A 24,680-nucleotide genomic window follows, 5' to 3' on the forward strand; every position below is an offset into this window, starting at 1 on the left:
ACGAAAAAAGAAATAGGACTGCATGTTATGGTCAAAATCACGTATCATTTGACAGATATTATGATTCCAATATTATTGGTTGGAATGATAATTTTTCGCAACACAATTTTTCAATGAGAGGAAGCTATTAACATCATGATGATGTACGTCGTCGGGTCTTTATCAAACAAACATGGTTTCTCACTCTCTCTGGAGAGCAAGAGCTATGTTAGAACACATCTGCAGATCTACAGTGCCTCATGTTCATGCTGTTGTGTCACACATTTCACTTTTAGCGAAACATTTAAGCATTGCACTGGATAGTACACTTGGCAATAATTGATTATATTTTCTTTAATGGTGCAGCTCTAATCAAAACCGCTATTTGATGCAGAACTTAAAGTGTGCACATTGTACAGGACTATATTTGTATTCAGCGTCAAATAAGATAACACACAAGATTATTTCAGAGCTCTTTTTGTAGCTGACTGCATATGTTTCATGCCCTTTAGGGTAATATTGGAGATTCCCAGATCTCTGCTATTAACTACAGTACAGTGTTATAAATATCAACAGAAATGATGGACTTCATGCACCACTATCCCAGGCATCTTCTTATACTCTGGTTGTTTCAATTCTGACTGCTAATTTAGCCCAAGAGATGTTTTCCTTGAGTGATGGGGACTTGTCAGACAGCTACCAGCTTTGAGGTTATGCATTTGTGTAACCTCTCTACCCCTCAATACAAAAACACCCTGTGGTCATAGCTGCAAATAACATTACCCGAGTCAACCCGAGTGGTTTTGTCAGGGGTGAAAATGGAAATGGGGAGACATATTAGAGGTTTTCATTCCAGTGCCCCCGACTGCCCTTTCAAAGCTGCTTAGTCTGATTTCAGCACCTTGGACAGCGGAGCAGCACAGCGGGGGAAACATCCGCCTGTTTTTCTTTTTCTTTTGCTTCACTGATTTAACTAAGACCAGAAAATGCTCAGTGCATTTATGTGTTCTCATTTTGGCTACTTTAACCATGCAGGGCGTCTATGCTCTGACCTTGAGAGTCTCTTGTTATTTCCCCAAATTCTTGTTTACAAGGCAGACACACAAGTGCGAGACCATAAGGACGAGCGGCGCTCCACGAGTGTTTTGAATCAATCGGTGACCCTGCCGACGGAGTGTTTTCTGCATCCTGTCGAGACAGACAATACACACCCTGCCATGGCCCCTGTGTGTGTCTGATATATGAAAGCGTTTGTGACTTTGGGTGGCGTCCTGTCTGTTTGCTTCACTGTCACCCTCCATGAACGCTGCTCGGAGAGTGTAGCCATCGGTGCCTCCCTCCTTCTCTCCTCTGCTCCTCCCCGCATTCGTTACGCCTCTGTCGCACTTCCTTGCTTTTTTTCCCGTTCTGTTCGCTTCCCTACATTCATCACTCCAGTGTTTTTCCCTCATTCTATAAATCCTCTGTTCTCTTTTTCTCCCCTTCCCTTGCTTTCCTCCAAACAACCCGTCATCTTTCTCTCTGACCCTCCGTCTGCCTTTCCCTCGCCATCTTTTTTCCCCCTCTCCCCCTTTCGATTTTTACCTCCCACACACAAACAACCACATTAAATCTGCCGGTCGGGGTTCTGGCCTCTGCTGTCCAGGCAGGATTCTCTGGTTGGAGAGTGGGACAAGAGTTGAAGGGTGACTACAGGAGTAGAGAGGGAGGGAATGTCTGAGTGCGAGGGGAGGCGCTAGCTGGCGGGGCCTGGGACCTGGACCAGACAGACAGTGAAACGTCACGCCAAACCCAGACTCCCCGACTGTGATCACATTCTTGTGTGTGTGTGTGTGTGTGTGTGTGTGTGTGTGTGTGTGTGTGTGTGTGTGTGTGCGTGTCTCTTTTTGTGGCGTTTTGAGTGTGTGTGTGTGTGTGTGTGCGTGTTACTGGGGGTACACAGTGTTAGTAGCTCAGAGCCAGCTGAGGCTGCAGTGGAGACAGACAGAGACAGAGGCACTGAGCTGCACATGGCAAGCACCACTGAATGTTGAGTTGTATGGGACTGGGAGATCTGCTTTTGGCAAGAAATTTGGCAGGTGAGAGTGCAGGTGCATGTGCATGTGTTGCAAGCAGTTTATGCTTGGTGAACTGTATAGGACTGTTGATGTTTTATAAACGCCTATGTGTGAGTCAGTTGTGAGCGTGCGTGCGTGGATTTTTGTCCCGTGGATTTTAGCAGCCTGGCGTTATTGAATAACACATGTGCGGCGCGTCATCAGTGAGGAAGAGCAAATAATGATCGATGATCTATGTTGTCACTGCAGGTTGTAAGCTGACCCCGGGGGGACAGACATCTGCGTTGCGCCAAGAGCCACAGGGAGAGGTGTGGCCACACTCACTTGAACAGCAGCAGGCCTTGGCGACGGACTTCTTATCAGGTACAAGGTGGAGAACATCGGTGACACTTCCATATGAAATGAATTGAAAAACTTAATATTGTTTCAGACAACTATTGCTGATGATAGTAGAGCAACAGTTTTGGTTGAGTTTTTGTCATGGCGTCTTAAAGGAACAGTTCAACTATAAATGTAAATTCGGTCATTATTTCAATGACAAAGTTCAAAGTCAAGTGAAGTTCCGTAGTCCACAAAAGCAACCCCAAAGATAGTAATAATGACCCCATAGAGCTCTACCTGCTCAATCCAAGTGTCAAGAATTCAGCTTCATAAAAGGTGTAAATAATATTTTTTTGTTAACTTTTCTTTTTCCTCAGCAAGAATGCTGAAATGCTGTGAAGCTCCAGAAATGTTTTGTGGACTACGAAGCTTCCCCCCCCCCCGACTCCTTGGTGTAGCTAAGGACTGAATTTTCAACTTTTGGCAAACTGTCCCTTTAAAGGATTTTAGTTTGAAACATAAATAAGGAAGGACATGGTTAATATTTGTAGTCAGAGCAACAGAAACATCTAATAATTTATTTCAGAGGTTACTACTACCTAAGTAACAGGTATTACCACAGGTGTGTCTACGCCACCTGACTCAGACTGAGCTCAGACCCGAGTCAGGAGTGCGGTCCCTTTAGACTCAACTTTAGACTCCAACCCAACTCACTTTAATAACCTCACCAATGCCCAAGATTAAAAATGATACTTTAAAAGAATGCAGCCAGTCAACTTCGCTTCTGCAACATGATCAGACGGATTCAGAAGGTAGAAGGGAATGTTGTTATCATCACGTCAATAAAGCTATTTGGGTATGAATCTGGGAAATCTAAGCTTTATGTGCTAAAACGTAGACATGTTTTCTTCCTCCTTGTTGTCTACCTCCACCTTGCCCACTCTAAATTATTAATGCCTTCTTGCCCCCTTCACACCTACTCCATCATCTCCATCCCTTCTTTTTCTCTTTTTGACTGCTTCATCCATCTTTGCCTCTTCCTCTCCCTCAACTGCTTCTTCTTTCCCACATTTCTCTTCTTCCCTTCTCTTTCTGTCTGTTGTTGTTGTTTCCCTTCATCTTGCCAGCCTCCATGGCAGGTTATTCAGACCCTCTGGGCTCTCAGACCAGCCCTGCCCAAATGATGGATGCTGGCCGAATTGGAGCTTTTTCAGGTATACCTCTAACGTTTTTTTTTCTAATTGCCACACAACAGCACAGCACTAATAACTTGCATGATTAGGCTGACAGATACTTCACAAACATAAGCTTAAAATGTAATGTGACATTTTTTGGAAATGGGATGGTCATAAACATACACACATCTCTTCACACACACACACACACACACACACACACACACACACACACACACACATACACAGTCACACACACGCACACACACACACACAACGATATCATCCAACTCCAGACAAGTATATTCCTTATTTTCTGAACCCTGACACTAGTCTTTGAGGGTTTTTAGCTTGGCTCAACAGAACCAATTGATTTGACTTAAAGTGCTGAGTGGTGATAATTGTAGTAACACATCTTTGCTTTCAACTGAGCTGCAATGCAAATGCTTTCTTTACCTTCATGGGCCTCTAATGCCTTTGTTTACGCACTGACCTTTTGGACTAAGCTTTCTCTTCCATTTTCCGTATCGCTGTATTGATTTCTATCTTTCTATCTGTCAGAAAAGACCCCCATTTTTTCATTTTATTTTTTTTTTCATTTAAGGTTTTTCATCATTTTTGTTAATTTCTCAGTGAATGATGTAAGAATCTTGATGACAAAAATCATGTGAATTTAGGTGGCTGGTATCTATGAGTGAGAACAGTATGATGTGGATGCTAGATTTGTGGATCTTAAAATTATGGTTAAGAAGTTATGGGTGATTTAAGGTATACAATGCCATGTTTGCATTGTGTATTTTTTTGTTGAATAGAAGTTTTATATTTGTCCATAAACTGATTCTTTTGTAGATAAAACAAGTTGCTAGTCTACACTACTGGCCTGGATGAATAGTATGGTGCTTTTAGTGTAACTAGCCAGGTAAATACGTAGCTAAATCACTTCTGAAGAGGACACATCTTGTGTGGAACATTATCTCTTTTCTTTTTACCAATCACAGACGTGTGTCTGGTCAACCTTAACCATTGTGTGTAAAGTAAACTCTGTTATGCTGGTGACACAACCTGCAGTGTAGTTGTGGAGGTTGAATGCTTCTCTGCATCTATGGAGATATGTGTAAAAATAATATGCAACATCCTCTTATGAGAAAATTGTGTACATACTGTATAAAGTTCTTACATGATAATTTTACATCTATTGGATTTTTCTCTGTTAATGGTGTGTTTGTGAAAATGAGTTGATTCCCAAATCATAAAAAATAAGTCTTTGAGCATCATTTAAACAAACTTATAGTTATAATAAGTTATATTTCAAACCTCTTTGTTCATTTGTTTTATTTTTTCATAAAAATGTCTCGTGTGCCTATAAAATCTTTTCTGAGAAAGGGCTCTTGTTGAGGCAAAGCTTGTTGGCTGCATGCAGAGTTGTAGCTGTCATGAGCTTGGTATCTGCTGGTACTCACACACACACACACACACACACACACACACACACACACACACACACACACACACACACACACACACACACACACACACACACACACACACAGTATGAGCTGTGAGGCTGAGTGATTGGCTGAGCCATTCACCAATGCCAACCTCTGCATACCCAGACCTCACTGTTGCCTTAATGAGACCTGTCGTCTCCGGGCCACTGCTCCAGGCTTGAACCCTCTCACACTCGCACACACACAGGCAAACACACACACACGCACACACTTACATCCATGGATGCCTAAAGAATTACTCTCTAACACATTTTCCACCAATTAACTCATTGAACCCTCATACCCACGGAAAGACGCAGTAACCCCCCTATCCACACACACAGACACAGAATGTCCAGGAGCTGAATGTATGAGTTTTATGTGTCTGAGTCATTCTTGCTGATGCATCCTTTCATCTCATACCCTCTTAAGCTGTCTCTCTTCGTTTTCGTTTTGTTCCCTCTCCCTCTCATCTCTTGCTCTGTCCTTGCCTTGTGTTAACGTACAGTGCTGTTCTTTGTTTTGTCCATGTTTAAAAAAAAGAATACCCCTGTCTCCCTTCTAAGTGTTTAACCAAAACCATAACAGCCCAGGCACCAGAAGAAACATTTCTGCCATTCACTGATTCGTTCACATTTGTATGTGGCATAGTACCATATTGGCATTGGTACAAAACCAACTCATATAATGTTCTGTTCACATAAAGTGTGTAGGACCTGAGTTTAATATCGGGAGGTGTAGAGGGTGGTGGTTGAGTTACAGGTGAGGAGGCTGCCAAGCCAGTAACCACAGTTCAAGAGTGTGTTTCAACATTTCAAATGTGAAACTGGGACAATTATCAGTTGTGTTTATGGTAAGTCGGGATATCTGCTTCTTTAACTTTGTGTGGGCAAGTTGTTTTGTGACTAAACTAGACCAGAAGCACAGCCATGTCACAACATAAAAGTTGTGATGTAAAGTAATGCAGTTCATAATAAAAATAACCACCTTTCATTTTTGTTTGTGTAAGTTTAATAACAGTAGCATCAGCGCTAAGATAACCCCCGACCCTGAGCCTATGTATGTGTTTGTGTGATTTGTATTGTCAGGTTTCTCCCAGCCTGGTGGGATGGGGGTCAATGTGGACGTGGGGACTGCACCCCTTTCAGCAGAAAGGATATCAAGTATAGCAGAGCCCGAGCACCCTACACCCCCGATGGGATCAGAGGCCCCCAAAGAGCACACCCCCATGCTCCCTGAACCCCAGGCTCCTCGCAGCCCTCTGGACCTGTCAGCAGGTAATTCACTTGCAGATGAACTTTACATGCCACTGAAAGGTGTATCTACTTAAAAGAAAACCTGCTCTTCTTCAACAAGTTTGTGCTTGACAATCATTTTTTAACGCGTATTCACACATGTAAGTTGCCCAAAGCAAGTCAGACAATTATCTGGAGCAATTATCCTTGCACCTTGTTAACGGGCAGCTGTCCAACCAAACTGATGTTCAATGCAATTTTCAGTTTTGTAATATATTGCAGGTACAGGGCTATAGACAGCCAGAGTTGAGCTTAAGCCAAAATGGTATTGTCTCTGAAAACATTCAAATCCTTGGTGCACTTTGCTGGATATGATGACGTGATTTAAAAGATACTTTCTTTCTGACTTGCTGAATAATTTATTAATCCTCCTGATATTTGTGCGCAGATGATCTGTCCACTTGGCTACTCTTTTAGCAGTCTAATGCTTTCAAAATGTATGTATTTACAGTTCATTTCTAGACAGCTGTAATATCTGACAAATAATGCTAATTAGTGCTGCTTTATGTGGTGAAAGAAATCATATTGCAATTATTTTGATGGATACTCAGATTCTGATATGAATCACGATTAGTGGGAGTGATTATTTTTGCGTTAGGGGCTGGCCAGTATCGTTTTTTCAGGGCTGACAGTGATTCTGATTCTTAGTAATGAAGGAGACCAATAACTGACATTTGGAACTTATAAACATGTGCAGCAAAAATAAAAATCTGAGTATCAAAGTTTTGAATAACCAGTGATGGAATAGAACCATGTGAGGTTTAAAGGTTTTGAGGTTTGAAGTACAATTTTGAGGTACTTCACTTGAGTATTTACAAATGCAGCCCCCTTAAAGTTCCCGTTTCTCTAGGTGGGGCCCTAACTGGTCCGTGAAGGTGCCCTTATTGGTCCATGACTGGATTGAGATCCCTCACGATGACGTAGTATACGTGGGGCCAAGTTGTAACACACCTAAGCACCGTGTGGAAACCAGCTGCAATGGTTTATCGATCCACCAGGAGGAGCAGTGATGATGGAAGCTGAACCTTTCTTACTGTATCATAGGCATGCAGTATTTGATGTTTTTGAAGGTGTGATTCCCACACCGCGCATATTGATTATTAGGCTACCATTTCATGAGGTCATCGATATTATACCTCACTTTTTTGTTTTTCAAACATTTCTGCATTAAGGTCAGAGTAAAATGGCTGAAGAATTAATGATTCAACAGGAAGGAAAAACTGTGTGACCAGCACTCGTCTGAGTGGCTGAATGTGCTAATAGCCTCTGCAGTGTTCCTGGGACAAATTATATTACTGTATTACAGCTATATTACATTCACTTTCATGCAGAAATGTTGGAAAACAAAAAGCTGAAGTATAATATTGATGACCTTATGATATGGTAGCCTAATAATCAATGTGCTTGGAATCATACTCTCAAAAACACATCAAATGCTGTAATGCCTATGATGCAGTAAGAACAGCTGATTTCACACTGAAGTAATAGCTCAGCTTACATAATCATTTTTATCATGGTCCGGTTACACCCCTGCATTAAGTCTGTTGTGTCATTCCACTTCATAAGAAGTAGGCACTGTACAAAAAAACTGTATTTAATTTGAGACTTCTGCAAAAATATCCTGAGTGCATCTGGACAGTTCTAGAGTAGATTAGCCTGACTATTACTGTACAAGCAAAAACATGATTACCTACTTGTGAATTTGCATTAGCAAAATAAAAGTGGTTGCACGACAGTTCCGAAGTTACACATGCCCAACAATATGGGTAATGATTGTCTAACATTCTAGGTGGGTGGAGGAACGCGTAACAGCAGCAGCTTTTAACCAGGAAGCTGCAACAGTTAACTAAATAAGTGAACATGCTTAACATATAGATTCATAAACATTCTTAGCAGCTAACATAGCTTCATTATCTAGCACACTAAGAAGGCTCGACACAACATGAAACTTTGCTCGTACTATCACCAGGGTCTCTACACATGAACACGAGCATTGACAACATTGTGTACACAGAGTTTACTAAAATGAACGTTTTTATACGACATTGTTTTTAATGATATAAAAGACAACATACATTTATAGTGGGGATTTCTATTCCTCCTATTTAGCTCATGTGACACATTTTCAGCAGAAGCAATTGTAATTATGCTGGATAATTTGTTCTGATATTTTCATCAAAAATCCCTCAAGCAGTGGCCGATGATAAAAGAGATGCAATCAGTTTATAAAAGTGTGTTCACAAACACAATCCTCTGCTTATCTTGGGATGTGAGAGTGGGAAAATTCATCATTAGCATTACAGTGCATGTTTTTGTTGTTGCTTATCTGGCACTGGCCATCCCAACAGGTCTTCCTGCCCCCCACACTCATCTGGCAGCTGTAGGGCTTTTTGAATCAACTACAGATTTTTTTTGTCCTGCATATTCTCAGCATGCATCCACAGACAAGAAGAGCGCAGACAGTTTCAAGAGGTAGAGCCACTGCGCATGCTGTCTAATCTCCAAATAAAAAAAAAAGGAATAGATAAGAAATGATAAGTTAATCATACAAAATATACATCAAAACTATGACTATGGACTGTGCTGCACCGTCTGATGTGTTCCACAGAGGGGTGCAGTATACAGAGCAGCTGTCTGTCTCTGTTATTCTCTAGTGCCCTTTTCACACACTCATCATCCAGCTCAAGGTCAATGCACATCTGATGCTGACATGTATAGGGTGCCTGGCTTCCAGTCATATACTGTATGTGTTAAGTCTGCCTGTGTGTGTGTGTGTGTGTGTGTGTGTGTCTGTGTGTGTGCCCGCATGCGTGAGTGCATGAGTGTGTGTGTGCGTGCTTCAATGTGTGTTTATCCTACAGAGAGAAGCTGTCTGTGTCTCCTACTATCCATTCTCCCTTGACCAGCCCACCCCCCGCCTGCCCCATTAGGCTGCTCTCCAGTTCAATGCACATCTGATCCTAGAGATCATGGAGTTGTAGTTGTCACCGTGCAGTGACTTGTGTGTCGCATAATATGGCCATGCTTACATCCCATCCCATGTAGTCAGAGGAACAATGCACAAAGCATCACGGCAGCTGAGATTTAATGCTGTGCTGGGAGGAACCCTTGTATGTTTACAAAATAAGAGCATGAGCACATGTAAGTGTGCTTATGTATCTGTTTGGTGATTTCTCAGCTAGTAGAGTTTGGCACCACATACGACGATGCCTACAGTGAAACATTGTGATGGATGATGATATCATAATTTTTTTTATTAATTTGAGGCAGCATGTCCCCCTCAGTGTTGCCATAGGGCAGCAGTTGCGTATTAGCTCACCACTGTAGCTACCGCTGTTTCATACCGTGGCTCTGACATGGCTCTCCCACTGTCTCACCATGGAAACTATCTCCTGTTACCATCGACGTCCCTGTGTCAGGTTTAAAAGGGTCCTTGTTTCAGAACCACAAGTCTGTAATTTAGCTTTGTTCAGCCTCCTATGCATAAAGCAAAGTTGGCTGACTAGCCATGGAAGTTAAGCTAAGAAAACAGGACATGGAGACACAATGTCTCCATGTCTTCTGAAAGGACGATGAAAACAATTCTCAAATATGTAGAAGCGGAGACAGATCTTGGGAGCGTATGGTACTGTAAAGCATTAAGGCAATGCTGTAAACAATCCAGTCACTGGGAACTTGTCTTGGCACGAAGGGCCTTTTAACCTCGCTTGTAAAGTCTATCATCGTTCCTTGACCAAGTGATCATACATGACCAGAATCTGGTTTGTTGGATTCCTCCTGCTGCATAAATGTTAACTTGCAGAGACCTGATACACAGCAGGAACTTCAGTTTAACTGCAAATGGTAGTGCTTCAACTTGAGTCACTGCAGCAGATGGAGATGATTCATTTACAGACTTTTCAATCAGTCTGTTTTAAGCGATGAGGAGAACTGCTCTTGCTTGGTAACCCCATACCTCCACTGTGAAATTGATTGTAAGACTGTGTGCCTGTTCGAGAGTGTGTGTGTGTGTGTGTGTGTGTGTGTGTGTGTGTGTGTGTGTCTGCAACTGCTAGGTAAAACATGGTGACTCACCAATGCAGCAATCACCAACCCCTCCTTCCCTATTACAGATGTAGAGTGCTAAACTCTGAAAAGGTGAAGGGGGAAGGAGGGAACATTATGAATACCTTACATTCCTAAAGTTAAGGGTGAAATTCAGTCATCATCCCCTCCCTCCATACCGATGGAAAATCAGGTTAATTTCTGGAGCTTTCCAGCAAAACAGCATTGCAGTGTTGTTCTTAACAACTGAAGTACCTCAGGACTTTACAGGAGTTTTAAAACACAGAAACTAGTCAAAAAAGCAACCTAAACACTGTTTTTTTCAGTTGTTGTTAACATAAAAAAGGCGTCATCTACTTCACTGTACCACCACTGAAACTGTAGAATTTCTACAGTATATGCTGCTAAGGCAAGTTAACTGTTCTTCTATGCTTTCTTGGCCTAATGAGGTTGCAGGACACAGCATTTAAGTCATTGTGATTCATTTGCCTGATGTCTTTTTCTGCATCTCCCAATTATTGCACATACAGTATAGAGAGCAGAGTTCTGTCACGGGTTTGTTCATATGAAATATGGCACTCCAGAGAGTAACTGCACTGTATGGATCCTGACAGCTGCTCCACTTTCGCTCTTTTTCTCTGTATCTCTGTGTGTGCATTTGTGTGGATAACTAAGAAGTGGAAGCAAACTGGGCCAAAGTAGCAGAGCAGCCTTGTCTCAGCGGGCAATGTCCCCTTTACTCTGGTAACCGCTTGTCTACCTGAGCTTTATCATACAATGCCCAAGACCAGGCTGTTTAAGTTACAGAATGGCTGCGTATAATTGACCTCCTTTCTATGGGACCATTAAGCAGTCCTTTTGTTTTTGCGTGTCAATCTCTGTGTTCATATATGTGTAAATGTAGAACACCGTATATCTATATTATGACCTTAATTGCCTATGTACACAGATGCACAATCATGCACACACAAACACATAGATACACATCTTGTTTTGATCTTAAACAGAGCTCTTTTGCTCCCCAATAGTTTCAGCATGAGTGTGCAACTCTGTACTATAGGCCCTGAGGCTGTAGTGAGTCAGCCACCGAAAAGTAACAGATTTAATACTCTCCAGCATGTGTGTGTGTGTGTTTGATTCTCATTCCTCCCAGCACTCACTCATTCACTCAGTATAGACACAGAGAGAATCTTAAGACTTGAAATCCAGCTTGGGTGGAATTTTATTTGGTTATAATTTAAGATCAATACAACACACATTTGTTTGTTTGACTGACTGGCAATTGAATGAAGGAGAAAAAACATCCATTCAGTTAAGATCTACGGTCGTAGTGATTAAGGCTTGTCTTTTTGGAGGAATGTGCACCCCTTGTGGCTTTGGATTGAATTCCTTCAGATGCTGCTATGCTGTGTCTGATCCTTTTTGTCATCTCCTAAGCCCTTTCAGCATCACAATATAACACCATAATAGTGTCTATAATTTGAAACATTTCTGTTGTTGTTATTTTGTGTTATTTACTGTTATCTTCTTTGTCATATTGTTTTGAGGCTCTGAATTGTTGTGTCTTTGTCATAAACTCTATGGCCTCTGTTATTTTCTATTTGAGTTAGACTAAGGGAACCAATTCAAACATCTCCCCCAACCTTAAACTCTCCCCTCTTCACCCACAACAAGGTGCCTTAGGCGATGGTTGGCCAGGCCAGGCTGGCTTCCTACCAACAGAAGTTCCTTTCAATCCTCATGCCAGCCAGCTCGCAACCAGCCCTGATGACCCACCTGAGAGTTGGCCTAGCCGAGAGAGTACAGCCTATGCTGGAGGCGACGAAAGGGAGGGAGATGGATCAGACCGAAAACAGAGGAAAAAGAAGAAAAGGCGACAGAAGGATGAAGGTTCTTTTGAAAACATCGAAAGCAGGAGTCAATTTGAGGTGCAAGCACAGGGAGAAAACTCTCCTTCAACCGAGGAGTTTTACAACAGGATTGGTCCAAGGCGGGATAAAGGAGAAGGTGGCTGGGAAGAGCAACTTGGGAAGAGTGGAGGCCGAGGAAAGAGGGGTAAGAGCAGGAAGAAGCTTCCAGAAGAGTGGGGAGTGATGGCTGAACCATTTGTCCCTGCACCTGCTGCAACCTCTCAAATCACAGAGGAGGTGATGATGGATCTAGGGAGCTCTGTTAAGATGAACCTGGAGTCCTCGTTTGCAGACATGGACACCAGCCAGAGCCCCTGGAAACAGGAGGCTTTACCCGAAGAAGGCCTGGTCCCTTCCCCCCTGTCCCAGGACCTTTTCTCTCCAACTCTTACCCCGACCAACCCGCTGATCCTGAACAGCGAGCTGAATGCCACAGCTGCTCCATTCACCATGCCCTCCACCAACAACAGTGCAAACCTTGGCTCCTGTCCGGCTGACCTGTTTGACCAACTTATAGATACCGAAAGTGCTAGCTTGGGGAACAGGAGCCAGGCCTTTTTGCCACCTTTCTCTCCAGAGAATGAAGCAAAAGGTGGTGACATGGTTGACAGCGGGATGTTTGACAGCACCAGTCCCCTCCAAGAGCCTTGTGTGCAAGGGATGCCTGAAGGAGACACTTCTGCTTTCAGCCCTGCCTCCCAGCCGAGCCCGGGAATCTCCCCAAAAGGCAAGGTGTTAGCTTCAGCCCCACCTCTCTCACCATCAGATGCTTCATGGCTCCTGAACGACTCCCAGATGAGCAGCAACAATGAGCTATTTGACTTCAGTGACATTAGCACTTCAGGTCATCCTTTACCCTTAGGATTGTCCTTCGACACTCCTAGCCCAGCCCCTCTCCGCTCCCCCAAAACCACAGCACAAGAATTCCAACCCAAAGAGCACAAAGATGCCAAATTGGCCCAGAAACAATCCAAGAAATCTCGTTCTTCATCTTCCTCCTCCTCTGTGAAGAGTCCCACCTCCCCAGGAGAGAATAAGTTCCCTCTACAGGAATCCCCAGTCATCAGCCCTTCTTCCCCTCCATCGGCCAACCCTCTTGCATCTCCAGGATCTGGTCTTAACCCCTCAGCTAAGCCTTTCTTTCCAAGCTTTGCGGACTCCACGGAAGAACCTGCTACGGTCCCTTCGGTTATCCCCATCATTGAAGGTTGGTTGTAGTCAGCCCTGGACCAAAAAGTTAGATGTAGATGACTAAAATAAATTAGTGATTTGTCGTCATGCATGAGGCTTCCATCAAGCTTGAGTCATTCAGATATTCAAACCTGATTTTTTTAACAATCTTTTGGACAGAATTTATTCCTTGGATGTCCCTCACACTTTAGGGGTTTAGATGGATAATCAGACCCATTTCTATTGCCCCTTGCATGGATACATTTGTCTAAAACCTGGCTGGGGCTTTTTGGCTTGTCCTGTTGGACTGTTTGTGAGTAACTAATGCATGGGCTCAAGTGTTGACCAGCTGAGGCTGTGGATTGGCTTGACTTTAATCTGTGAGTATCTTCATTGCCAATGATGCACTGCTGGGATGTTCTCATAATTAACAGTGTTGTTGTTGACGATTGTGCTATTACTAACCAATCAGAGTCTTTCTCCTTAGTGACACCACTTCACCAAATCAAAACAATCCTTCTTTTTTCTATTCTTTCCAGGTGTGTGTTAACACTGTAATCACATTCTATTTCCTTGCATCTAGGTTTGAAATCACTCCTTCTTCTCTGTCCTGAGTCCAATTAACTCCTTTTCTCACGAGCTGCATGTTTCTTTACAACTTCTCCTAGAAAAGGATGTTGAAGGAAGAGGCTTTGTTGATGTCATGTTAACCCCTTTCTGTTGTTATACACCAGCAGTTCACATCCTGGTGTGTATCCTGAGAGTACAACTTTTAAGACATTTCAAATGTTAATTGTTGTTTTTGTTGATTTTACTTTCCATGTTCTCTGATGATTGCTGCCTTGGCTGATACCCCACCATAGGTGAGTCCTTTTTAATTTTCTCTTGCAGTTTTTGTGTGATTCTTGTGCATCGTTATTGGGACTAACGGTTGAGCTATTGCAGAGTTGTTGACAGAATATGCAGACAGTGCTTATCGAATGGAAGTTTCAGTCACAAGGCTACTTACATCAGAAATGAGTTGCTGACGGAGTATATACATTGAACACCTGAGCTATATTCAGCATATTCATTGAAGGCGTTGGATTCTGAAAAGATGCCAATGCACAGAATGGAAGCTAGAGAGTGTCTGTTTGGTGACAGTGGGGTGCTGTCTCTCTCTTTGCAGGTGTTGTTGTCCTTTTTGCTTCATAGGGCCTAACCAGTACTGCACACACGGGCAGGCTGCTCCATTTTTGTTGTGACAGTTGTTGTGTTTCCAATGCTTATCATGGGTGTGGGGAATGACCAAATGAAGGAAACTGCCAAAATGAGTGACAGAATGTAGTTTCCTTTGCAGGGTGGCTTTGCTTACCTTTAGAGGAAGGGTCACAGGATCCAAGAAATCCAGAAAGAGCAAGGAAATGTATCTGCATTAAATAGGCACTGGTTAACTTATTTGAGGCATGTAACAAGGGTACTTCCTAAACACTCTTTTAGACTTTTTCATGTCTATCTGAGAGGAGACTCAGAGGAAAATTCAGACCATGATGGATTAGATATCTCATCTGGCCTAGGAATACTATGGGATCACCCAGGAGGAGCTTGAAAACATAATGGGTAAAAGGATGTCTCGACTACCTTGCTTAGCTGCAGTGCCTACAGTAACTATTGGTTCCCTGAGGCATATACTACTAAGCAAGGTTAACATACCTTAGATATCTTTTGTCTTTTGGATATATTTGTCTCTTGTTTTTCATGGAGAATACTTTTGTAGCAATATGACTTATTAAGAAGAGGTTTTTAGACAACTAGAGAATATCATAGTTTATGCCAGCCAGAGATGAGCAGTTAAGAATACTGTTTGACTTGTGTGTGTTAATTGATAGATCAGTTATGAGATTAAAGAGGGAGTCAAATGGGGGATGTTAATAGGCACCGTGAGCAGCTCTTAGAATCTTAGAATTGATTTGTAGCTGACAGGGAAAATAATAATGCTAATGCGAGGAATGTTTACACCCGCCAAAAATAGTACTAGGGGATGTTGCTGTATGTAAATGCATCCCTATGGTTATTTACTTATAGATGCTATTTGGCATGTGTGCACATGTATACTTGTGTGTTTGTTTGTGTGTATGCCTGCGTGTGTATGTTTTCCAGAGAAGCTGATGTATGGAGATGCACAGTTACAGAGGATTTATTTCCTTTTCCTTCCTTTCAACGTTTCCTGTCGCTGCCTCCCATTGGAGGCTGTAATGAGCACTGAGGCAGCCTTCAGCTCTCCAGAGGAACAGTGGAGTGTTCAACCTGGCTATTAAGCAGCTTTGATCAATGCCCCCCATCTTTCTACTAGAACGGAAAGGCTTACATTAGTATTGTTGTCACTTCCAAGTCCCATGAATTGGAGGCTAAATTCATGCTCGTTGGACTAACGTGTGATCTCTCTTACATACACAGGCCATGTTCTGTGTGAAAGCGTATGTATCGTCTGGCATGTCTGTGTGTACAGGGGGGATATTTTTGCTGTCTTTGCATATTTGTGTGCGTCAGATTTGACGTACATGATGCATACACACCAAATATTGTGTGTGTTTTTGGGTCCTTTTGTGTGTTTGTATAAATGTGTGTACATATGAGAGAGAATGCAGAAGACAGTGTGCTGATTGCAGCTGGCTCTGTCTTCCCTCTGTGTAATGAGAGCTTTTGTCAGAGGCCAGGGGTGGATCTTTGTCACCAAGAGTGGTATTTAAGCCTTGTACAAAAGAGAGGAAGGCATGTGGAGCACAATAAAGAGCAAGGAGAGAGACTTTTGTACTGTACAGTACAGGAAGAGAGAGTTAGACATGCAGAAAACCACTGCTCAAGTCAGATGAAACAAAAAAGGGTTTCAAAAAGAGGAACAGAGGGATGTATATCAGGGGAGCAGGGATGGAAAGTGTTGCTTTTGTATCAAAGGAGAGAGAAAAGGAGGGATAAGGGGAGAGGAGATTATGCTTTGGAAGACTTGATGGATTGTGGCAGGAATATGACAAGGTGAACAGAGTACTGAGAGGGAATTAATTAAGATATTTCATAAACTGTTCTTGTGATGAAAGAGATATAAAGGAGTGATATTGAGGCGCAAAGGCCTAGATGGAGATGGAGAACGATGTAAATCTTTAGAAGGGTGATGTTTAAAAGGGAAAAGAGAGAACGAGGGTCAGAGAAGTATCAGCGCTGGACAATCTGCATCTACACGGTTGATTTAACAGCCGAAAAGGCCAGAAAACTGAAACAGATACACAATACTTGTCATTCAGTGTTGTGTCATTTTTAGAACTGGGAAATGTGGAGCGTGTTGGGACATTTTTAAATCTTTTATATTTCACTTCTGAAAGTTGAACTAGCAGAGACTGGTGCTTCTTCAAAGTGGATTCTTGTGCCTAGAGTTCTGTCTACTCTTTTACCTACCTATGAGGCTATTAATAAACCACTCGGAAAATACATTGTAAAAGGTGTGTCCTTCCAACAATAGATGGCAACGGTCTACAAATCTTTGCATTGTATGTAAGTATATATATATATATATATATATATATATATATATATATATATATATATATATATATATATATATATATATATATATATATATATATATATATATATATATATATATATATATATATATATATAGCTCATTGCTTTGGCTTTTATGTCATGTTATGGAAATTAACTATTAGATGAGTGTTCAGCAGCAGCTGGAAGCAGTTCCTTTTGAGCCTACTGTAGAATCCCTGCCCAGCACCTAACATATAAAGCTAATTGTTAACAAACATTTTCACCATAATTTCATTGGTTTGTCACAGGTAGTTCTGCTGCCTCCAGTTTTTTTATTCTTTATTTTGTATTACTTCTAAGTTTCTTCCTTCCTTTCCGTTTTGTCTCTGACTCTCTTTCCTCATGTGGTGCTTTCTACTCAAAATGTATTAAGTCAAGTAAAAAGTAGATGTGGCAACAAAATAACCAGGAGGGAGAGTCAGACCACATCGCCACAACACCTGTCCTCCTCCAGCACCAACACCATTCCCTCTCTCTCAAATATACCACCACTGTGGTCCTGTCTCCTACCCAGACACAAAAACACACCAGCACAGACAAACATACTGTGCACAACTGAGTCATCAAGCTATTTAAGGACAAATACAAATCCTCAAAAGGCAGACAGGCGTGAATATACAGTATCAGCGGTCTATTTTTACCACATAGTGCTTTTCGCTGTTGTTTAGGATCTGTTCATTGGGGCAGAGGCTGTTAGATGGTTGCCCAGAAGCAAGATTTGTACAGTATGTTCTCGTCCCTGAACTGGGCTGAGCTAATTCCTTTTGACGGCTTCTGGGGAAGTGGTGGGGTTTCACCTTGGTGCTGCCACTATAGAAGCCAACCAGCTATCTAGAAGTGCAGTGTGAGTCACTTTGGGTTAGATGTACCATGCCTCAGCAGCAGATAGATGCTCAGCCTATAGAGAGATGACTTCAGGCCAGCAGTGTGGACAGTTCTGATGTTGACATTTTAAAAAGGCAAGTGCATCAGAGTGGAATTTTTTTTAGTGCATTTAGTGTTTGTCTCCTGCATGAAAAGCAGCTCTGAATGTGCAGAACACATTATTGAAAGCGCATAGGCTTATTTCAATGTTTCTATGACAAACATGAAGCATATTAACATCAAAGGTGGTTTGCATTTGTAGAAAATCATTTGGGTACCATATGCTCTGCATACATTACTGTCACCATCCAGGTTACACCTGTAAATCACATCTGTCAGAATAAACCTGAATCTGACCATGAGTTACGGTAGTTTTATTTTTTTTTCTGGTTTGGAATATTACACCAAAGGGCAGTGAAAATGTCTTTGTAATTTTATGAAATAGATGTAGTGGTGCAAAAATCAATTCCAGCTTCATGCTTCAGTTGTACTTACAATATGTATCATAACGTAACAGATCTGATGGCACAATCCACCTCGAGACTGATTCCCATGTCTATTAATCAAACGTTCCATTAAAGCTTCTCGCAGAATCGTTTCCTTGATCGTTTTCTTTACTCCTTGAGTCTGACACATAGATAGCCTTCCACATTCAAACATGTGACCAATAAGACTCCCTCCTGTGCCCATCCTCCCTTCTGAGTCTAATATTAATGTGCTCCTTGTTAATGTTCAGCTCAGAAATGAGTCATGACCTTATTTCTATCCAGTTAGGTACTCTGCTATTACGACAAAAGATGTCAAAACAGCCCCTACTATTTCCATCTCGTCCATCACCAAGTTTTTATACCAGGGTCAGAGCATATACGCAGGTTTTGTAATTGTCGGTGACCCTTGAAATGATAGGTGATTGACTCCCTTCACATTGCCACTGGATGAGTATACCTGAGCATGAACTTCTGTTTAAACTTCATCAGACCACATCCAGAAGGCATTAAGCATGTTTTAAAACATCTTAATCAGTCACATTGTGAATAAGTAAGCTGTATCGTTTACTTTCAGTTTTAAGTCTCTTTTAGTCTCAGCACCGGCTGAACAGTGTTCGAGAGCTGCTTGAACAGAGGCGGATGGTGTGTTTGGTTAAAAGGGGTATTAGAGTGCGTATGTTTGTGTCTGGCATCTGTCTGCCCATACTTTGGTTGATCTATCTATTTGAATTCTTCAAGACCAAGCTGAGATAACCTGATGACATTAACAGGGATTATATTGTCAGATATAGCAAAGCGTGTCCAGAGCAACAGAACTTTTTTTTTAATGTCTTGATGTGCTGGAACTATTATCCATAACTACTATTAGGCTTTTTGAATTTTAATTAGTGGAGTTGGCCTTTAATGTTAGAAGGGGGGATATGTTCTCTGTCCATGGTGCTGAAACTCCATGTGGAGGGAGCCACCATCCCTGTTACTCCTAACAACCGTTCTATACAGACACTATAGCTTTCTGCTCTTGCTTTACACTATTACAGTCATCCTTTCTGACCTTTGTGAAAGGAGGACTATTTTGTGGAAGTCAAATTACTAGAAAACAAGATTGGAAGTTCATTTTTTGAGGACTAAACACTTCATATTAAAGAAGACATTTCAGTGTGAATGCTGGATGTTGAGTAGGTGACGCTCAACTAAATCTGAAGGAGCATGTGCTGTATACCCTTTCATTTATTAATTTGCAAAGGGGGTGAATGGTGCCTATAGCAAAGCTGGGAGCTAATCTGTGTAGCATGTGAACTGGAAAAGTTTTCCAAACTCCTCTGAAACTCTTCCTCTATAAGAAGAATTTGGCCTGATTTCCAATTTAGTAGAGCAACTTTATGGCCTGAGCTTTGCTTAGACAGCAGCTAAGTAAACAAGTAGGTCTGCTCTGCATCGTAAGTTTTCAGTGTCCCACCAAGATAAATCCAGTATGTCACCTTGGCTGAAGCCTTCTCTGTATTTGGCGGGAGAGACATTTGTGAGGAGCTTTGAAGAAATGTGTTTTGCGGATTCACTGTCTGTTAAATAGAAATAAGTGAAAAGAGACGCCCAGAGGAATGCACCTGAGAGCAGCAGAGGCCGAGCCTTTCCCCAGCCAGGCAGACGTCAGACAGTCTGAGAGAATTCAAGAAAATTAAATGACAGGAAACAAACATATATGAGGCAGAGGAGTGTCAAGAAAAAAAACATTAAACCGACAGTGGCGTGGAAAATGATCATAAAGAAAGCTGAGAGATAAACAAAAAGAGGAAAGGAAGTTTAGGCAAGGAGAGATTTTTGAATACAGAGAGAGAGAAAAGCAGACAAACAGATTCAGACAGGTAGACATTGATTTAAGATACACTTATAGATAGAGAGGCAGATCAAAATGGAGAATAAAAATGTTAGACACGCACAAGCTAAACAGATGTATGTGTTTATAAATAGAAATAAACATCACTGCACCACAAGACACACTTGAGGTACACTTGAATTGCATTATATATGTCATCGTATTGTATTGTTATTGCATGGAATCATTATGTCATTACTGTGTTCCTTAAATCAGACATAGAAACACTAGTGGAAGGTCTTCTCTATAATCAGCTATTCTGAATAACTATAGCTTGATATTTACATGTTTGTGGGGCTCGTCACTGAGGCACTTATCCAGATGCATAAATGCAAAGAGAGGTTGAACTTCATCTGAAAGGAAGAACCTGATAAATGAGTAGAACATTACAGACGCTTTTGTCCAAAGCAACTCACAGTTATTAAAGAACAGTAATCAGCAAGGTGCCGACCAGCACATCAGGAGGACTTCGGGGTTCAGTATCTTGCCCAAGGACACTTTGGCAAGCAGACAAGGGGAATCGAACCAGCTACCTTCCCATAACAAGAAGCTTGCTCTACCCCTGAGCCACAGCCCATTAGTACAGCATTGTCAGATACAATTGAAAATGGAACCTAAAAACATATACTTTCCACAGCTCTGTGCTTTGCAGAAACATACATTGCCAACACTGATTCTGTGGACTGGGTTTAGTATTTAACTGTGTTGAAAACTGCATGGGACCCCTTTAAATGAATATCTGCCAGCAATGAATACCAAGTTAGCATGTCATTTGAATGAATGCGTCAAAAACAGTTGGGTTGCCTCCATTAGGATGCATCAGTAATGCTCAACCAGAAGCTTTTATGACTTTTAAGAGGTGCCAGACTAACAAATTCGTATTCAGGCAGATGAGCAGGTAACAGAGTGCACAACTGGCCCTTTATGCCTCATCTAGCTAGAAGAAGGGTCCACTTAGCACCCCCATCTGACACACCCCAGACAACGGACCTGAACTGAAAGTCATTAGATGATGATGAAGATATGAACAGCATTCTAATTTGTCACTTCAGTAATTGACTCCTTGACCCTGATTGACTGAAAGTCACACACACAAAGGTGCTTATTCTGAACAATTTTTTATCAGATTAACAAAGGCTGGAGAATGTGCTAGATAAACTTTTGATAAAGGTCAAAATGTCATTTTCAAGTTTCCAGTGGTAGACAGACATGAAGTGATTTGGGGAGGAGCTGCATGAAGGAAAGGATTGGGGATGGAGGAGTTGCCATAGAGACTAAGGATCAGTTAATGTTGCTCTAGGAACAGCAACACATGCTGGAGTTAATGAGACCCTACGTTGACAAGAAAGACACTCGCTGATGATACAGTGTCTGTTCAACGCACGAACACACACACACAGACACACACACACACACAATAAACTATGAGAGGGGCATAAATCAGTTGCCACATGTTACTTTTCTTCATGTTGCAGTTAGATTTGTTTTTACATCAAATTTTCAATTTGATGTTGTGATGTTGTGCTTGAGACCTGGTTAGATTTAGGCAGACTTAGACGTAAGAAAAGTGTTTTGGCCACAAACTACAAATTGTCTATAATATTGAAAATATCCAGTGGTTTCCCACTTATAAATATTGAACCAGTCTTGACCTGTGGTCACTGGCTTGGCAGCCTTCTTGCCTGTAAGTCTAATATTCTATGATATTTAATAAATAATACTGCATGTGAAAGTAAGATTAATTTGCAGTTCGTGCCAGCACTTTATCCTGGTGACAACAGTTGGATACCAAACCCTGTACTTTTAAGGGTACTAACCGAATTATGCTGCTAGTATGGAGTATCGATTCAGAATACTGGTATCTGAACCAGTATTGACAGCTCAAGGCTGTTGGAAATGACAGGTGTCACATGTTATTGAAAAATGATGGCCAGAAATCAATGAGGTATCTGATGATGGATATTTATTTTAAAAACTTGTAACAAATTCAGCCCCATATTCACATGCCTCATTATTGTTTACAGGATAGCAAATCTGGATGGCTTTGAACTTTCTTCATGTAATGGCTTAACAGAGTTATATAATTTGAATCTGCTTACTCCTCATCCAGGCGCCTGGTGTCCTCCGTCAAAGTTATCTTGTCAAATTTGAGTCAGTCAAACTTACGCCTCTCAAATCTCTCTCTAGATCCAAGACTTAGGGCCGTGGCGACAGGGTTCTCTCAGAAGTTCCCAAAACTAAACTTTCTCAGTTTTTCTCAGTCTTCTGAAGCTTTCAAAAGCCAACTTAAAAAGCCACTGGTCTCTATCAGTGCCTGACAAAACCTGTTTCTGTATTTTCATCCGTGGGTGTCCTTTTATTTATTTCTCTTTATTGTATTTCTCTCTCCACAGTGAATGACTTTGAAACAGCACTGTTGTGTTCAAAGTGATAAATTCCATTCAGCTTTTAATTATTAACTTTCCCTCCCAGCAGCAGAGACCTCAGGGCAGCGGACGATGTACTGTTGCACACAGGGTTTGTCATTTATTGTTGCTTTGACAATAATGCAGCGAAAACTGTTGCGTTAATCTCCTCAGTGTAGGTCTGTGGTAACATGAACTGGGTGAAAAACAGGGTGAAAAGCTCATGGAGCAGTAACACTGGTAACATAAAAGCAAACATGAGGCTGTGCAGGTTTTCTGTGGCAGTGGGTTTTGGTAAGTGATTGCACGACACAAACCTCAGCAGGAGGCAGTCAAAAACAGCAAAAGCCTCCTCTTTCATCATCTTAATTATGCAAAACAAGTAAACAAGGCAGGCACTGGTGCATTTCTGTGCCAGACTGTGAAATATGGAGATATCCATAACCAGCAGGCAGCAGGGGAGGAGACGGAGAGAGAGGAGGAGGGAAAACAGATGAAATGTTTTGACTTAGTGCCATCAAAGAACAGTCTGAGCTGAACACAACACAATTATACATTCTACACTGAGCCATGCCGAGGTTTATATTCATGGCATTTGTGTGTCATATTGAAGAAAGAAAGGTGTCAGGAGCCTTTCATTATTTACAGTGTGCTATAAAAAAACAAATTGAATGCTGTGCTTTTGAAGAAGGAAGTGGGGAGTGAAATAGATGAGGCAGAGACTAAAGCTGTCACTGGTGTGAAAATAGCGGTAAGGTAAAAATGGTAACGTTCCTGGTGTGTGTGTGTGCGTGCATGTGTGTGTCTCCGCCAGAGGTTAAGTAATCCAGACCAAAAATGGAATTGCAATACCAACTGTGGCTTAATATGGTGCTAATTTTGTTTCATTAGCAGGGAACTGACTTTGTCCAGTAAAACCAAACAACAGGAGCTGCAGCCTAATAATGACAGACAAGGTTAGTCATACAATATGGCGCAAACATTCATGGCCCTCAGAAGATGAATACTCACAAATTCCCCCAGCAGCAGGAAGTCCATGTCCCTCCCCAACTTAACAATACAAACATTAGCATTAGCAATGCTGCAATGCTTGATAACAAGGTCACTCACAATACAAGCACACCAATTACTGTGCTGTATTCAGAGCTCAACAGGATAATAGGGCTGGTGCACAGTAACACCACAGTTGCCTTCTTGGGGGAAGTGGCTTTAGTGAGATTTTAATGCCATAGACTTAGTCACACAGATGTGCATGCTAACTTCACCATGTGCATATATTTGGACTCAATAACTGAGTGAGATGAATCAGATCTCTTTATTACATGTAGCATGGAGAGAAGAACCACAGCGTCCCCTCTGGTGTAACATTTAGGATATTGACAGACTACGCCACCCTTGGGCTTACCACAAACACATACTTGAGAGCTTCTCACAGTATACATGGTATCTTTAAGTGACCAAGAGACCACATCTCCTTCAGTCTTACACAATAGCCAAATTCTAGCAAATAGAGGAAGTTGGCAATCAAAGCAAAATTATTCTGTCTTTGTCATTTTTAGAAGACCTGCAGCTGCACAGTGTTGTAGTAACCATGGGTTTCTCTGGTAGTGCCACTGTTGTAGATTGGATCTTTTCCACTGCTTGGCACACAGAAATGAGTTAAAAGCATCACTGTGCGTTAGTATAGCCTCACAGAACCGCCAACATAGCTGTAGACTCAGAAGATTAATATACCGCTAATGGTCCAAATCTTACAAATCTGGTCTGACTGTGAAAACACAAACATTTCACATGTAGTCCTGTTTTCAGGTTAACACGTACTATGCAGTATTACATTTTATACTATATGCATGAACCTGACATCCAACCTTTGTTATTTCAAAATTAAATGCAGCACTGATTAATTTGTTTCCTCATGTTTTGTAAGTTGGCTGTATAATTCCAGTATAACTTGACAGGCTGACACCTAATGGTAGTGATAACAGATATCAATGTCTCATTCTCCCTTTCCATATTGTCCTTTATTCTGTGGA

The 24,680-nt window shown here is 41.7% G+C and overlaps 1 protein-coding gene across 1 annotated transcript in view; it reads left to right on the forward strand.

Annotated features, from left to right (window-relative positions):
• The window catches only part of LOC119009118 (microtubule-associated protein 4), a 116,337-nt gene that overhangs the window by 53,406 nt on the left and 38,251 nt on the right, over positions 1 to 24,680 (forward strand). The window contains exons 4-7 of the mRNA XM_037080139.1: positions 2,286 to 2,399; positions 3,485 to 3,571; positions 6,108 to 6,296; positions 12,033 to 13,475. Of these exons, the coding sequence (XP_036936034.1) occupies positions 2,286 to 2,399; positions 3,485 to 3,571; positions 6,108 to 6,296; positions 12,033 to 13,475 (1,833 nt within the window). The remainder of the gene's footprint in view (positions 1 to 2,285; positions 2,400 to 3,484; positions 3,572 to 6,107; positions 6,297 to 12,032; positions 13,476 to 24,680) is intronic.

The sequence above is a fragment of the Acanthopagrus latus genome, chromosome 19 (assembly GCF_904848185.1).
Source record: "Acanthopagrus latus isolate v.2019 chromosome 19, fAcaLat1.1, whole genome shotgun sequence".
NCBI classification, from domain to species: Eukaryota; Metazoa; Chordata; class Actinopteri; order Spariformes; family Sparidae; genus Acanthopagrus; species Acanthopagrus latus.